The sequence below is a fragment of the Cynocephalus volans genome, chromosome 10 (assembly GCF_027409185.1).
Source record: "Cynocephalus volans isolate mCynVol1 chromosome 10, mCynVol1.pri, whole genome shotgun sequence".
Classification (NCBI taxonomy): Eukaryota; Metazoa; Chordata; class Mammalia; order Dermoptera; family Cynocephalidae; genus Cynocephalus; species Cynocephalus volans.
This window is the reverse complement of record NC_084469.1, coordinates 120,224,651-120,242,516: the sequence shown is the minus strand read 5'-3', so window position 1 is coordinate 120,242,516 and position 17,866 is coordinate 120,224,651. Positions and strand designations below refer to the sequence as shown.

Sequence of the window (17,866 nt, the reverse complement as noted above, 5' to 3'; positions counted from 1 at the left end):
CACCAACACCAACAAGGCCTCATGCAGGACATCACGTACAGAATTCCACTGGAAGGAGCTCACGGTTCAGTATGTTCCTTGACACCTTCTCTGACAAGAAGACCAAGCCCCTGCTGTTGCCATGGCTGGAAGTTGCTGACTTCCAGATTGTCACAGGTCTCAGAAACACCTAGCAGAAGGAACACTGGTGAAATGACTGCTAGAATTGAACATGGGAAGAGCCCTGTACCCAGCAGAGAGGAGACACGCTGGCCTAAAGTTAATGCCCAGGAGTTAACTGCCACCTAAAGTGGATAAATTCAACCAAAAAGGGAAGCAAAGTCCACTAAGACTTAAATCCTAACCAGGTGAAATTCTATCAGTGTTAATTATAAACACTTAATCTTTTAGAAAATAACTGAAAACAATAAAATTGTAACATTTTCAAAAAGTTAACACAGTTGGGATTTCCCTAGAACTCTTTTTGCTCTAACTTGTGTCTTCGATGTTTAAGCTTCAGAATCACCACAATGTCAAAAAAGAGAAGCCTAATGGCATCATTTTGCCCTAACTCTAGGACAGTCTAAGAAAAAGAAGTGATTTAAATAAATTATTTTATTGAAGGAGATAAGTTACTCAAATGTTAACTGCTTGTAGACAAAAGGAAGAAATATTGTAGAAGTCAGGTTTGTTGGTAGACAAAAGACAGTACTAAAGGCTCTGCCCCCAAAATATCCAGAATCCAGGGTTTTCATATTTTTTCATGGTTCAGTTTCTCATGGGACACTTTCCATTCAAAGGATTCTGGAGACCAAATAAGATAGGATTCTTTCGGCTATCAACCAAGAGTCTTTAGGTCTTCTCTCAGCCAAGGCATCCAGTTAAAACAGAATTTATTTTTCAGATTCCTCTGGAGGATTAAAAAGTCTCTTTCTCATTGCATCGCCATGCTCCCTGCTCTTGGTCCTCTTTTCCATGTACTAGAAAATAGAAGGGGGGAGAGAAGAAACAACAGATTATGTCACCATTTGTATTAAATATTTAGAAATATTTGCAAATAAAAATGTTTTTACTGATATCATTTTTACTCGTCTTTTATTTCTCCAAATCTGAGACTGAAAACAGACCTTAGAGGATATCTAGTACAATTTCATTCAATACAGTACAGCACCTACATCCTAATAGGTACACACATATTTGCTGAATTAATTTCCTCCCAAAACATGAATTCAATAAATATTTACATGGATGAGTTCTGTCCCTCTTCTGCAGGAGCTCAGTCTAGAAAATCCTCTAACCTTTGCAGAGCACTTCTATTTATGAGGGGCTCACTGTCTTGAGAAGTAGCCTGTTTGATTGTTGGACAGTTCTACTTATTCCAAAGTTCTTATGTTAAACCAAAAAGTATTTCCCTATAAGCTATCCTATTGCCCTCTATTTCTTCTTGCCTGCTATACTCTTCAAATATCTGATTACAGATAACCCACTCATTACCTCTTCTTCAGGCTGAACATCACTGGTTTCTACAAGTGTTCCACATGGCTTCTGTCTTCTAATATCTATAAAATGACTAATATTTTATAACGCACTTTAACATCAATACCCCTTATCAAAAATATTACAACCAGAATTAAATACAGTGTTCTAGACATAGTGACAGACACGGACTTCAGTGGGCCTAGTTCTTATGACCTAGTCACATTATATTTCTATAAATATTATCAAAAGAGTAAATGGCTCTTAGCAACCATATTATCCTACTGACTCATATGAAAATTTATAGTCACCTGAACTTCCCAGGATTTTTTTTCACCGTGAACAGTCATCAATCCTGATTTTCCCCAAATCCTATGTTTTCTGTAATCAGCTGGATCTAAATGTGGTTTTCACCTTCGAGGTTTTCATTCTAGTATTCTGATCTGACCAGCAGGTTATAAATAACTGCAAATAGAGAGCTTGGCGCTTAGAAAAAGCACTTGGATTTTCTCAAACAAATGGTTATTAACCTATGTTTAAAGCAGAGAAACTTGAATATAAGTGTTTTCTGTAGGTACATATTTACATGTTTATATATACCAATACAGACATGTTTTAAAGGTAAATAAATATTTTTCCCTATGCAGAAGGAAAAAAGAGTAAAAGTAAGTTCAAAGCCAGAGAAATGGAAAGAGAGGCCACAGAAATGAAAGATCAGTGATAGAGAGCTAAAGAAAGACTTGACTGGATCCCCTCCCCAACCCCTGAGAGAATAGTATGGAGATTAGTGACTGTGAGTTATTTCACTCTTCTGGGCCAGTAACCTCAAATATAAGGAGTCACTCTAGATGATCTTTAAGAAGTTTTCTAGGTCAAAGATTTCAAATGAAGGATTCTAACATATCTTCTGAATGGTAGTTCTCAAAGTTTTTTTTTTTTCCTCATTGAAAGGCAACTTCAAATTATTGGTGAAACACCAGGTCCCTTCAACCGAAATCACTCCTTTCATTTGTCATACATTAAATTTCCTCCTAAGATTGTTGTGGAGAAAAAAACAAAACCAAATCACTATTCTAGAACATGGAGGAATACTTGTTCCAAGAAAAAGATTTGATATCTATATTTAATCATGTATAATGAACGACCCCCAGAAATCACCTTGGGAGGAGGGTCCTATGGGTAAGTCTTCGGAAAATAATACTTTGTAGCAGATTGTAGGGAAAATATAGGAAGATGGTCCGGGCCCCTCAGGTGTTCAGAATCTTGCCAAGCATTTGATGCATGTGGGCCCAGGTGTTCCTTGGCTATTGCCTGATGTAGATGCGCATAGGCAACCAGGTGTCCTGGGTTATGGACTTAAGTATAAAAGACAAGTGACTCTAATCCACGGGGCACCCCGTCCCTGGGATGCTCCCAGGGAGGCGGCTGCTGCTGCTGGAGGCTGCTGTAAGTTGCTGCTGCTGTTGCTGACTGAGCTTGTGTCATCTGCCAGTGGCTCCTAGGATATTTCCCAATTTCCTAGCATGGACCTGTGTGTGAAGAGTCTGGTGACCCAGCCTGGCATGTGAGGGGTCTGGTGACCCACTCTGTACAATGGGTTTGAAGGATCTGAGCCCTAGCTCTGCCAATACAAATGGAAACTTAGTATAAATAAAATAATGAAACATTTTGGCTTTAGTTATGAAATGCCTAGCCATACAATTAGCATAGAGCTATTGCCTCAACCCAACAACTGGTGTAGTCATGTAGCTTTACACAGACCAATAAGATAAGTTAAAGAGCAAATTAAATTAGTCTATATTAAAACATATCGAAGACATCTCCAAAGGGAGTCAAGATGGTTCCTGAATAAAAAAGGGGAAAAAAGGATGCAGATGAAGTTACTCAAAAAACTCCATCAAGGAGTTCTGGTCAAGATGGCGGAATAGACGGTCCCCAGCGTCATTCTCTCCTACAAATCAACCAATTTACAACTATAAAAATGTAACAACAGCAAAGCTGGGGCCACTGGAGCTCATCGGAAGAGGAAAACAGACCTATGGAGTTCATGAACGGGGAGAAGCCACAATGAGAGAAAGAAAAAACTGCTAAGAGCATTTTGGGCCACAGCCTCTTTAAGGCTGGAACTGCTGAGCACATGGAGCAGGAGCCAGCAGAAGCCACAGCTGTGCCGTTCAGATGGAGCTGCTAGGAGGTGGCAGGGGAGAAGAGAACCTTGGTGGCCTCCAGGACAGCCACACCACTAATAGGGTTCCCGTGGACCCACGCACAAGCGAGGAGCCAGAACAGCTGAAACAGGGTAGCCATTCAGAGGCCAGTGAGTCATCGCAAGGGACCAGCACAGGGCCCGTCTCATGGGAAGTGTTTGGAGTACGGGCAGTGGGGGAGACAGGCCCACCAGGAGAACACTGGGACACAGCAAGGACAGCCAATCCGCCCCCCACAATCAGTGCAGGACCACTCAGATGAGACTGGTCAGGAATGCGAATTGCATGGGGTGCAGCTTGTTGAAGAGATTCAGGCCCAGATCAGAGTTTCTACACAACCCAGGAGCACCGGGTTTCTGGAGAGCCAGAAGTACCTATAAGGTCAGCCATTAAACCCTGAGCTGCACAAAAAATGTCCCCTAGGGAAACAGCAGTAAAGCAGCAATTTAGCTCAACTACACAGCTCAAGTACTGGTTCCCACAGGAAGTTCCCCCATTTTAGAAGTAAGCAGCAAAGGACAAACAATTAGTTCCGGCCCAGGCACACCACCAGTGCCTTGGGGCCCACCAGGGTACCTGAGGCATGGAGACAGGGATCAGACCCCACTCCCAAATCCAGGCACATAGCCAGTGCCTCGGGGCCTCACCAGCGCAGGGACCAGACCCCCCGCCCACAACCAGACACACCGCCAGTGCCAAGGAGCATGCCAAAAACATCACCTCCATGTGGGTGGCCCACCACAGCCACCACAGTAACCACGGCTGCTGTGAAAGTGGCTAGACATCACAACCACCATGCAGATGGTTTACCAGCCACTGGAGTGCATTGACACAAGGAGAGTCACCAGTAGAGAACAAAGAAAAGAAAAGGATGTCTCTCTCCACAAAGCCCATTCCAGAGTGACAGAAGAAGAATCTGCTCTATGATAATATTAGGGGACCTGAACACACCTCTCAGCATTGGACAGATCATCTAGGCAACAAATCAACAGAGTAATCATTACTCTTTCAGAGAGAGAGAAGAAATCTATGGTTATCAATGATGGGAGGGGGGAGGAAGGAGAGATGGGGATAGATTGGACAAGGGGCATAAAAAATAAGTACAATTTGTAACAATATACATACTATTGATTTGATCAACATATGTCAACATTGAATCCCCAAAATATGTATAATCAATTATGATTCAATCAAAAAAAAAAAAAAAAAAAAACTCCATCAAACGATATGGACAGAATGGAAGGCCAGTTAACCAAAATTCAAACAAAGCAAAATAATTAAGAGGGACAAAAGAAGATGTTACAAAAGTAATGTCAGCGATTATTTCAATAAAAAGAACAAAAGCAGTGACAAAGCAGTAAAGACAGGTTCAGAAAAAAGTGGCCAGGCCCTTTTTCTAGCTAAAAGCTTCATAGAATAAAGTATTCGGATGACATATGAAGGAAAAGTAGGAAAAAAGCATTTGAAGCAAGCTTAAGAGCAGAGAGGAAACAAAGGAGCACAGGTTCTGAGGATTAGAGGATAAAAAAACAGACAGAAAAACATTTATAAATTAGGTAATGAAGCAACATAAAATTACATAGAGGACTTAGAAAATAAGTCAAGGAGAAAAAATGAAATTTATATAAAAATGAACTCAGACAAAATATGAAAAATATCCACAACATTCTACCAAATAGTCAGTCACAGAGCTCAGACCAGTGGGGAAGAAAATTTCATATGAAGATCTAATCACCAAAGCAATGGCAAAATTATTGAACTGTAAGGGGGAAAAATCTAAACATAAAAGCTACCTTATACAACTGAAAGCATATGTAAAACAAACAGCTATACTGAATAAAATAGTATGGGCTTTATTTTTCCATAAGCTTATTATTAAAACAGGAACACCCTTAGGTTTAGTTTCACAAACTAGCCTTTACATATAAAGGAAAATATTTTTCAAAAATTATTTCAAAACACTAATAGGTGTACGTTGTACACACAAAGAAAATTATCACCCTTAACTCAGAACTCCAGAAAATTCTTCTAACAGTAAAGATGGGAGTCACACTGAAAAAAGATTCTAGGAAGAAAAATTTTAAAAGCTCCAGAATGAAAAATACACAAAATTAAGATAGATGCTACACAGCTTCAAATATTATATTTAAACCTTTCAATCTGAGAATAAAGAAAAAAAGTTCAAAACTACAGAAAATGAAGACTGGAAGGCAGATTTTTAGTTAGTATATATTTTAAAAGGTTCTAGATATAAAACATTTGATGTATAAAATACAAATAGAATTAAATTTCTTTTCAAAGGTTTAAAATGCACTCTGATTGTTTAGCAATGCCTGGAAAAGGTCAACAAACTAGGTACTTTGGCTATTTGCCCACATCCAAGTCATAGCCTAAATACAAGTTCAGGAGATGATGGTCTTCCCAAACAAGTCAAACTAGATCCCTATGGCTTGTAGAAAGCATAACTACAAACAAATTCAAAATGCTAAAGCTTGAAAGAGCCTAAGTCTAGCCTCTTCATTTGATATAAGGAAACTGAGACTCACAGAGTTTTAGCACCTGCTAATCACCTACTAGCTGATTGACTAAGTCTTTCTGCTGACCAGAGACTCAATTCCCAAACCTTAAAATTCATCCAGATGAGTTACAGTAATTATAATAAGGAAGTTGTTTTCATCATTTGTGTGCAAGGCAAAACATAGAGAGCAAAGTTCTAAAACTGTCCCCAGAAGAGGTTTTCATCTCTCCTGGTTTTAGAGGGGAGGTCATACATATAAAGTCAAATTTTTCTGTCACACTAAAATTTGGGGGAAAATTTAACAATAACAGCAATGTTGTTCAACCATTTCCATCCTTTGACACTTTTCTTACCTCATTCTTCAAGCATTTTCTCATCTCCCGATCAAGATCATTGCAATGACCAAAAAATTTCAGAATGGTGTGCTGAAAGGAAGAAAAGGAGTAAAATATTTCATCCCACAATATGTCAGGTCTATGGCACACAGAATATAAATACTTATTCCTATGGAAATGAGTTTTGTGTCACTTCGCTAATTAGCAAGTAATAGTTAAATCACATGTATAAAATATACAAATAAGCTTACCCAAGTCCTTCCTACAAAGGAGGAATGTATGCTCTATGGATAGAACAAAAATAGAGACCTTTTCATTGATAAAAGGAAGTCCTACTAACCCACCAAAACCTCACAAAGACATAGGGTATAAGTTTTATCAACTAATACCCCTTCCTTTAAGGAGCGTGTTAAAATTGCAGCACAACCTATTCTATTGTGCCCTATTCTCTATTACAGCACAAGTCTGTTACAGGGAATGGTGTCAAGCTGCACTGCAGCCACACTGACATGAGCAAAGAGTAATTTACTTCACTAGCAAATACACTGTCCCATAAAAGAGTTATTTAATAAACGCTTGGTGCAAGTGCCCTTTTTCTCATTTGCCTCCCTTCAAAATGTCATCAAAACACATCAGATACATAGCACTATCATTAGATATAAATTAGCCACTAATTTACAATACAGTAAAAAAACAGATATGTCTAAAGTTCAAAGTCTGCTTTATTTGAAAAACAAAAATAAAAATCTTCTAGTGGTTTCAACTCCTATGACTATTAAAATGGCAAAAAGTATGAATGCTCTGAAGGAGGTTAAGATGAAGCCTGAAGTTAAGAACCTGAATATTAGTAGGGCCAAAATTAGCGTATTTGCGCTTCACAATTTTTAAGGGTGGGTTGGATAGCATGGGAATCTGTTATAATGACATGCCATAAATGCTGAACTTGTAGTTGTAATAATAAGCATATCTTTTCCTTCTTTTTTTTTTTTTTTTTGACCGGTAAGGGGATCGCAACCCTCAGCAGGGTGTGGTCTGCACCACGCTCAGCCAGTGAGCGCACTGGCCATCCTTATATAAGATCTGAGTCCGCGGCCTCGGGGCTACCAGCGCCGCACTCTCCCGAGTGAGCCACCAGGCCAGCCCTCCTCTTTCTAATTAAGACTTTCATGGAAACTAAACAACAGGCAATTAGTAAGCTATGACTCATACTATCTTTTTTTCCTGCTTCACCACTACTTCAAATGTACTTTTCAGTCCACATTGAATCCATAGTTACAGTTTTTCTGGTGAGCATTTAATTTAGACTAAGGTCTCCTATTTAATACATAATGACCTTTTCAGAATAAATATTTCCTTTGTATTTTTCTTAAACTACTTCCTTGACAACAAATAAATAGTGACAACGCATTTACACCCCTTCTAGTTAAGTAGAAATAACAAAAGGTTATACTTTTAGAATGTAAGACAATATTTCATAGCTTAGTTTACATTTATTCATATCATCTCACATACATCTTAATTTAAAAATCCATGACAAAAACTAATGTTTCCTTTCACCTCAACGTTAACTAAGCCCAAATGAGAATTGTACTCTGTGACCATTATGTGAAAAATATTAAACCAAAAATGGCCCAGTGGAATTGGTACAAGAAATGCCTATGGACTGTATGTAATTCTCTTGTACACACATGGCGCACTACTCTAATTAATGCCTGACCTCTATTTCTAAAGAATCGAATCAAAAAAACAACTGATTGGAATAAGTGAATAAACCAATAGATATGAGAACCTTTTACATGGCGAACAATATCCCAGGCTCTAGGGATACAGCAGTGACCAAGGTAGACCTGGGCCCAGAGGGAAGGAGACATAGTCAGAGGGAAGGAGACAAATGATGAAGTGACTGCCATAAAGCAGTGTTCTCAAAGTGTAGTCCAGGGACACCCAGGGGTTACCAAGTACTTTTCAGGGTATGTACAAGGTCAAAAGTATTTCCTTAATATTACAAAGACCTTATTTGTTTTTGTTCACTTTTATCCTCTCACAAGGGTACAGTGGAGATTTCCAGAGGCTATATAAAGTATAATAAATATCACAACATATTGAATGTAGAGGCAAATATGAGAATCTAGCTGTATTTTATTAATTCAGACATAAGAGAATTGCAAAAATGCAAAAACAATGCCATTCTTTTCAATTTTTTTGTTTTGAAAATGAGATTTTTATGACAAATATGTTTACTATTGTAATTTTTAAATTAATTTTTAAATTTCTCAGCTTTCATTCCTAATTTAGTAAATATTGGTAAATATCACTGACATAAATAAAAGCTCTTTGGGGGCCTGGATAATGTTTAAGAGTGTGAAGGAGTCCTGAGACCAAAAAGTGTGAGAGCAACTGCCGTGAAGTAGGAAATGTATTATGTATGGTGCCACTGAAGTACAGAATGACTGTACAAAGACAATCTAGGCCAGAAAAGGAGAAAAGGGAGAGAAAATAACCAATTAAGTTGAAGAAAACCTGAAAAATTATAAAACCTGGTTTAGCCAATGGTAAATTAGTGAGTAATGCTCTACATTAAGCAAAAGAAAAAGCAAGTATAAAGGCTTAGAAGACAGAAACAACACTTTCCAGCATAACTGCAAAATGGGCGTGCAGTAATAAGGGGGAAAGAGTTGTGGAAGAGTGGTGAAGCCTAAGATCTACATAGAGACAATTCTGTGAAGGCCTTGAAACACCAGGAAAGAAATTTTGATTTTATTCTATAGGCAAAGGGAGTTATTTAAGGGGAACAATGATTACACTTATTTTATTTTTGAAAGATCACTCTAGATGCAATGCAGAAAGTGGACCAGGACAGAGGACAAAATGGTCAGGAGACCAATCAGAAGTCATTTACAGGCGGCCCAAATAAGATAATGTTGGCATGGACTATGTTAGTGGCACTGGCAATGGAGAAAAATGATTCAAGACATATTCGGCAGAGAGAATGGGCAGCACTTACTGAGTGTTCACATGTGAAAGGTGAGGCAGATGGAGGAATTAAAGATGACACTGGTTTCTGGCTTGGACAAGTAAATATTTGCTGAAACAGAGGTAAGATAAGTTTGTGTCTGGACATGTTGAGTTTATCTGTGCGACAGTTAAGTCCACTATATAGTTGAGATAAAAAGACCTGGAACTCATAAGAAATCTGAGCCAGAGACAGAGGTTTGAGGGTCATAAAACCATTGGAGTGAAGGTGTAGCCTCAGAAGGTGTAGGGTAGAGGGGACTCTGCCAAGGAGACTGAAGAGTGGCCAAAGAAACACAAAGAAAACCAGAGAAGAAAAAGGTAAGGTAGAGACCTGTGGAAGAGTTTTGAGAAGGAATCAGAATGCTGCCTGGGAGAAAAGTGAGGTAACTACTGAAAACACCTACTGAATTTAGCAATGCAATCACTAGTGACCTTGGCAGCTTTAGGATCCTAGTGAGGGTAGAAGCCAAATTGAAAAGAGGAGAAAGTAAGCATTCTTTCAATAGTTTGCTCTGAAAGGGAAACTAATATAGAATACCAGAAGGCTGGGATTATGGAAGGGATTTTGTGTATTCATTTCTCAGGATGGAAGAAATATGGGCATTTTATAATACTAACAGAAAGACGACAAAAAAGAAGAAAAATGCAAAGATTAAAAAAATGCTGGATAAACCCAATTGTTAATGAGCTTATCTCCGGGTGGTGGAATAAAATCTAAGTTTTGTTTGCTTTACACTTTCCTAGGTTTTTTAAACCACCTTCAATGACATGTACTACGTATTACTTTTATAAATCAGAAAAAAATACATAAGGACTTCCAAGTAGTTTTGAGGAAAACATCTGTTCTAAATTCTGTATTTTAACTGTAGATAATCTGAGTCTTGCTGACAAATATAGGCAAAATTGGCCAGTAGATCAGAAGCAGCCCATAGGTTCTGATGGCCATGGATATGACATTTGGCTGCAAAGACTGCAGAAGTATAAAACATAGAAAGAATGATAAAAGCACAGCAAGTCAGGGCTATTTGGAGATAAAGGAGTCATATACTTCAAGTGGTTGAAGAGCACTAAAGCATTCTAGCACAGAAAGGGGCATTCAGAATGGTGGCCTAATCTACAAAAAAAATTAAAATACAAAATCACACAAATTCAAGGCTAAGAAGACATCTTAGCTAATTTAACCCATTCATTTTATCAATTAAATAACTGAGATGTTAAGTGACATGTATTTAGTATACTTGGGGAACACAGGAAAACAAGTAGAAAGTTGAGCTTTATTAAAAAAGGAATTTCACATCGCTTCTCGGCCTTTTGGCTAAGATCAAGTGTAGTATCTGTTCTTATCAGTTTAAAAAAGGAATTTCACGAAGTGCACAAATGATGCATTTCCATTTACATCAAGTACAAAACCAGGCAAACTCTATTATTAGACGTTGAAATGTCTTCACAGAGTGGTGACTGGCAGGGAGCATAAGAGAGTTTTAGGGCCCTGGTAATGATGTTGGTTGACCAGGATGCTTGTTAGATGGAAGTGATCCAACCAGGGGAGCATCAGGAAACAGCACAGGTAGCTAGTTGATCTGCCTTCTGATCAGCACAGGTGCCACATAGTGGAGACTAGTCAGTGTGACAGAACTGCAGGGGGCATGGTTTGCCAGAAAGACTCAGTCCCCAGCTGTTTAACCCCACATGACCCAGAAGTGACTAAAAGGCCAACAGTTAAGTTCCAGCTCACACAAAAAATTTTCCTGAGTCTGAGAAACAACAGTAAGACAGCAACTTAGCTTAGGCACAGAGTTCAAGCTCCAATCTCCCCAAGAAGATTCCCCCAAGCCAGGAATTAATCACAGGACAGCAAATTAGTTTCAGTGCAGTATATAAGTTGTGGTGGTTGCTATTAATCTACCACAGAATGGAAAAAGATCACAGACCACAGACAAAGTTCTGATATTAAGCATTAAAGGTCTACCGCCACCAAAGAACACCTATAAAACCTGGAAGAGGTAGCCATCTCCTCAAATGCCCAGGCAGCAACATAACGACACAAAGATAGAGAAAGAACAGAGAAATATGACAGCAACAAAGGAAACCAACAAAACACCAGAAATGAATCCAGAAGAACAGTTGATTTATAAAATGTTTGACAGAGAATTCAGAAAAATCCTCTTAAAGAAGTTCAGGGAGTCATAAGAAAATACAGATAGAAAATTAAACGATATTTGGAAAACAATCAAGGAGCAGAATAAGAAACATGAAAAAGAAAAAGAATCAATTTTTAAAAAACTAAATAGAAATTCTAGAAATAAAGAATATGTTATCTGAACTGAAAAGCTCGACAGAAGCTCCAAAAGCAGACTTCATCAAATAGAGGAAAGAATCAGTGAGCTCAGAGAAAGAACATACAAAATTATCCAATCAGAGAAGTAAGAAGAAAAAAGAATAAGAAAAAATAAAACAGAAATGCAGCAATTATGGGACTCTTTCAAGGGAAATAACCTTTGCTAATTGGTGTACCTGAAGGAGATGAAAAAGGAAGAAAACTAGAGAGCATATTTAAGGAAATAATGGCTGAAAATTTCTCAAGTATGGAGAAAGATGACAGCATCCAGGTACAGGAAAGCTCAGAGGTCACTAATCAAATTCAAACCAAAGAGAAACACCCCAAGACACATCAGAATCAAATTATCAAAAACCAAAGACAAAGAAAGAAAACTGAAAGCAGCAAGAGAAAAGAAACACAAACATTTAGCACAGCCTCAATATGTCTCTCAGTGGATTTCTCAAAAGAACAGACATATAAATCAGAGAGCCCCACTCACATACGGTAAATTAATTGATTTTTGATAAAGGGACCAAGGCAAATCAATGAGGAAAGGACAGCCTTTTCAACAAATGTTGAAATTACTAAATATTTACAGGCAAAGAAAGTGAACTTGACTCATACCTCACACCATACACAAAAATTAGCTTGAAATGAATCATAGATCTAAATGTAAAAGATAAAACTATAAAACTTTAGAAGAAAACAGAAGAATATTTTTGTGGCCATGGAATACAGAATATACAAAGATTTTTAGAACATAAAAAGCACAAACCATAAAAGAATAAATATATAAATAAGACTATCAAATTTATAAACTGCTCTTTGAAAGACATCCTTAAGAAAATCAAAAAGGGTGCCACAGACTGGAAGAACATATTCACAACACACTTATCAAACAAAGGTCTTATATGCCAAATAATAAAAATAATTCTTATAACTCAATCATAAGACAACCCAATTTTTAAATATGGGCAAAAGATTTTATATGAATGGCCAACAAGCACAGGAAAAGATACTCAAAATTGTTACCCATCAGGGAAATACAATTTAAAACCAAAATGAGATATTACTATACACCCACAGAATGGCTAAAGTTAAAAAGATTAACAATATCAAGTGCTGGTGTGAATATAGAGCTGGTAGAAATGTAAAACAGAGAAGAATAGAAAACAGTTTGGCAGTTTCTTAGAAAGTTAAACATACACTTACCTCATGACCTAGTCATTCCATTCCTAGGTATTTACCTAAGAGAAATAAAAAGATGTCCACGCAAAGATTTGTACATTAAGGGATTTCAAAAAGTTTGTGGAAAAATACAATTGAAAGATAAAACACACGAACTTTCTAAAGTACTCTCACAAATGTCCACAGCAGCTTTATGCAAAACAGCACAACTGCAAACAACCTAAACAGCCATCAAAAGGGAAATAAACTGTGGTATATCCATACAATGGAATATTACTCAGAAATAAAAATGAATGAACTGATGACATATGCAACAGCATGTATAAACCTCAAAAAATTATGTGGAGCAAAATACAAGAATATACAATGTAAATCACATTTATAACAAATTCTAGAACAGCAAAACCAATCTGTATTGACGAAAAGTATTTCAGTGGTTACCTGAGCCAGAGGTGAGGGTTGGGGACTGACCGCAAGGAGGCACAGAGAACTCTTTGATTTGATAGAAATGTTATATATCTTCACTGTGATGGTGGCTGCACAGGTGTTTATATTTGTCTAAACTCATCAAACCAAATACTTAAAATAGATACATTTTATTACATGGAAATTATACTTTAATAAAGTTATTTATTTATGTTTTTTTTAAAGATGACTGGTAAAGGGATCCTAACCCTTGACTTGGTATTGTCAGCACCATGCTCTCCGAAGTGAGCCAACTGGCCATCCTCATACAGGAATCTGAATCCTTGGCCTTGGTGTTATCAGCACCACACTCTCCCAAGTGAGCCAGGGCTGGCCCAATAAAGTTTTTTTTTTGTTTTTTTATTTAAAGATGACCAGTAAGGAGATCTTAACCCTTGACTTGGTGTTGTCAGCACCACGCTCTCTCAAGTGAGCCAACCAGCCATCCCTATATAGAGATCCAAACCCACGGCCTCGGTGTCCTCAGCACCACACTCTGCCAAGTGAGCCACAGGCTGGCCCTAAAGTTAATTTTTTTAAAGCTCATCTTTAGTTCCAGTGATTTGAGATGTCACCTTTACTACATCCTTTTGAAAGGGGGGAAAAAAACAGAATGTTTAATTTGATTCCAACTTAAATTTAATAATAGACCAAAATGCAATATACAAATATAAACAAGTAATGAAGATTACTTAAAAGCAAGGATTGAGATCAAGATGGCGGAAAAGACGGTCCCTAGCGTCACTCTCTCCCACAAATCAACCTATTTGCAACTATAAAAACATAACACCAAGTGCATACGGAACGGGGAGACACCCAGCAGAGGAGGCAGAAGCTCCGCGGAGCCCACATGCCCTGTGGGGCTGCCGTCGTGTGATCCAGTAGATAGGCTTCACCGCCGCCACCAGGCTCCATTCCCAGCCCAGCCCAGCCCAGCCCAGTGCACACAGAGTGGGGAGACGTCCGGCAGGGGAGGCAGAGGCTCCGCAGAAACCACACACCCTGTGGGGCCGCCACTGCGTGATCCAGCAGGTAGGCTTCACCGCAGGAACCCGGCTCCATTCCCAGCCTGGCCTAGTGTGCATGAAGCACGGTGACATCTGGCAGGGGAGGCGGGAACTCCGTGGGGACCACACCGTTGCCACGCGATCCAGCAGCCTGGCCCAGTGCGCGCAGAGTGAGGAGACGTCCAGCGGGGGAGGCAGAAGCTCCACAAAGACCACACCGATGCCGTGCGATCCAGCAGCCCAGCCCAGTGCGTACAGAGCAGAGAGATGTCCAGCAGGGGAGGCAGAGGCTCCGTAGAGACCACACACCCTGTGGGGGTCCACCACCGCTCGATCCAGCAGCAGGCAGGCTTCACCAACGCCACCCGGCTCCATCCCTAGCCTGGCCCAGCGCGCACGGAGCAGGGAGACACCCAGCAGGGGAAAGGAAAGCTCTGCAGAGACCACATGCTCTGAGGTGCCTCTGCGAATCCCAGCAGCCTGGCCCAGTGCGCGTGGAACAGGGAGACGTGAGCACGGGAGGGGGAAGCTCAGCAGAGACCACACACTCGGCAGTAACGCCCCATGACCCAGCAGCCCGGAGTCCAAGCTGACCAGAGAGGTGGCTCCCCAGAGAGGCCCAAGACCTGAGGCAACCACACACGCAAGGCACTAGTGGCCAACTGAGCAGTCACGGAGGTAGCCAAACCAAACTGGCAACCCCAGCAACATCTTAGTCAGACAACAGTGTCAAACCTGTGGACTGTAAAAACCCCCGCCACAATGAATAAACATCAAAGAAAAGATACCAGAAACACGAAAAATCAAGAAAGTACACCACAAAAGGGTAATAAAAACTCTGAAGCTCTAGATCCTGTAGAACAAGAAGCCCTTGAAATGACTGACGAGGAATTTCAAATGATAATTCTAAGGAAACAGAATGAGATACAAGAAAACTCAGCTAGACATCATGATGAAACAAGGAAAAGTATACAGGACCTGAAAGAAGAAATGTACAAGGAAATCAATGCCCTGAAAAAAATGTAGCAGAACTTGCTGAACTGAAGAACTTATTCAGTGAAATAAAAAACACAACGGAGAGTTTAACCAACAGGCTTGTGGAAGTTGAAGAGAGAACCTCTGAACTTAAAGATGAGCTGTTTGAAATAACACAGGCAGACAAAAAAAAAAAAAAAAAAAGAATCAAAGGCATTGAAGACAATCTGAGAAATAACAGACAACCTTAAACGCTCAAATATCCAAGACATGGGTATTCCAGAAGGGGATGAAAAAGGAGATTGCATTGAAAACATTCAACAAAATAGTGGCAGAAAACTTCCCAGGTATAGGAAAAATCACAGATCTTCAGATCCAGGAAGCTCAACGATCTCCAAGCGTATTCAACCCGAAAAGGTCTTCTCCAAGACATGTTATAGTCAAACTGGCAAAACTCAAAGACAAAGAGAGAATCTTAAAAGCTGCAAGAGAGAAGCGTCAAATCACCTATAAGGGAGCCCCAATCAGACTAACATCAGACTTTTCATCACAAACCCTAAAAGCCAGAAAGGAATGGGATGATACATTCAAAATACTAAAAGACAGAGATTGCCAGCCAAGAATACTCTACCCTGCAAGGCTATCCTTCCGAAATGAAGGGCGAATAGTATATTTCTCAGACAAACAAAAACTCTGGGAGTTCACCACCACATCACCACCCTTATAGGAAATTCTCAAGGTAGTACTGGCTTTGGTTCCTGAAAAATAACTACCACTGCCATAAAAACCCAAGAAAAATCACAACCCACTAGTATAATAAAAATGGCATTCATGAAGAGAAAACAAACAAACAAAAAGGCTATCTACAACCCAAGGAACCAAAAAATACAGAAAACAAACAGTAAATCAGAAAGCAAGGAACAAAAGACACCTAAGACAACCAAACAATAATCAATAAAATGCTAGGAATAAATCAACACTTTTCAATAACAACTGTTAATTTAAAAGGCTTAAATTCCCCAATCAAAAGACACAGACTGGCTGACTGGATTAAAAAGGAGGACCCAACTATATGCTGCCTTCAAGAGACCCACCTCACCCATAAAGACTCACACAGACTAAGAGTGAAAGGATGGAAAAAGTTTTACCATGCAAACAGAAAGGAAAAACGAGCTGGAGTAGCTATTCTTATATCTGACAAAGCAGACTTTAAACTAAAAACCATTAAAAGGGACAATGAGGGACACTACGTAATGATAAAAGGATTGATCCATCAAGAAGACATAACAATCATAAATATATACACACCCAATGTTGGAGTAGCCAGATTTATAAAACAAACTCTATTAGACCTAAAGAAGGAAATAGACACTAATACCATAATAGCAGGGGACCTGAACACCCCACTGTCAATATTAGACAGATCATCTAGGCAAAGAATCAGCAGAGAAACACAAGATCTAAACAATACTCTAGACCAATTGGAATTGGCAGATATCTACAGAACATTCCATCCAACAACCTCAGAATATTCATTCTTCTCATCAGTACATGGATCATTCTCCAGGATAGATCACATATTAGGTGACAAATCAAGTCTCAACAAATTCAAAAAAATTGGAATTATCCCATGTATTTTCTCAGACCACAATGGATTAAAACTAGAAATTAATAACAAACGAAATTCTGGAAACTATACAAACACATAGAAATTAAACAGCATTCTGCTTAATGACATATGGGTCCAAGAAGAAATCAAGCAAGAAATCAAAAAATTTATTGAAACTAATGAAAATAATGATACATCATACCAAAACCTGTGGGACACTGCAAAAGCAGTATTAAGGGGGAAACTTACTGCATTAAATGCTCACCTCAGAAGAATGGAAAGATGGCAAGTGAACAACCTAACACTTCACCTTAAAGATCTAGAAAAACAAGAACAATCCAAACCTAAAGTTAGCAGATGGAAAGAAATCATTAAGATCAGAGCAGAACTGAATGAAATTGAAACCCAAAAAACAATACAAAAGATCAATGAATCAAAAAGTTGGTTTTTTGAAAAGATAAATAAAATTGACAAATCATTACCATGGTTAACAAAAAAAAGAAGAGAGAAGATTCAAATAACAAAAATTAGAAATGAAAAAGGTGATATTACAACTGATTCATCTGAAATACAAGGAATCATTCGAGACTACTATAAACAACTATACGCCAACAAATTTGAAAATCTGGAGGAAATGGATAAATTTCTGGACACACACAAGCTCCCAAAACTGAACCATGAAGACGTAGAAAATCTGAACAGACCAATAACAATAAAGGAGATTGAAGCTGTTATCAGAAGGCTACCAACAAAGAAAAGCCCAGGACCAGAT

At 38.8% G+C, this 17,866-nt stretch overlaps 1 protein-coding gene and 1 pseudogene across 1 annotated transcript in view; one reads left to right on the top strand and one right to left on the bottom strand.

The window, feature by feature from the left end:
• Nucleotides 1-604: 604 nt before the first annotated feature.
• The window catches only part of CMC2 (C-X9-C motif containing 2), a 29,565-nt gene continuing 12,303 nt past the window's right edge, over nt 605-17,866 (bottom strand). The window contains exons 3-4 of the mRNA XM_063112850.1: nt 6,534-6,605; nt 605-959 (exon numbers count right to left, since the gene is read on the bottom strand). Coding sequence (XP_062968920.1) covers nt 873-959; nt 6,534-6,605 — 159 coding nt within the window. The 3' untranslated portion in view covers nt 605-872. The remainder of the gene's footprint in view (nt 960-6,533; nt 6,606-17,866) is intronic.
• LOC134389901 (U2 spliceosomal RNA) lies at nt 10,826-10,954 on the top strand (annotated as a pseudogene).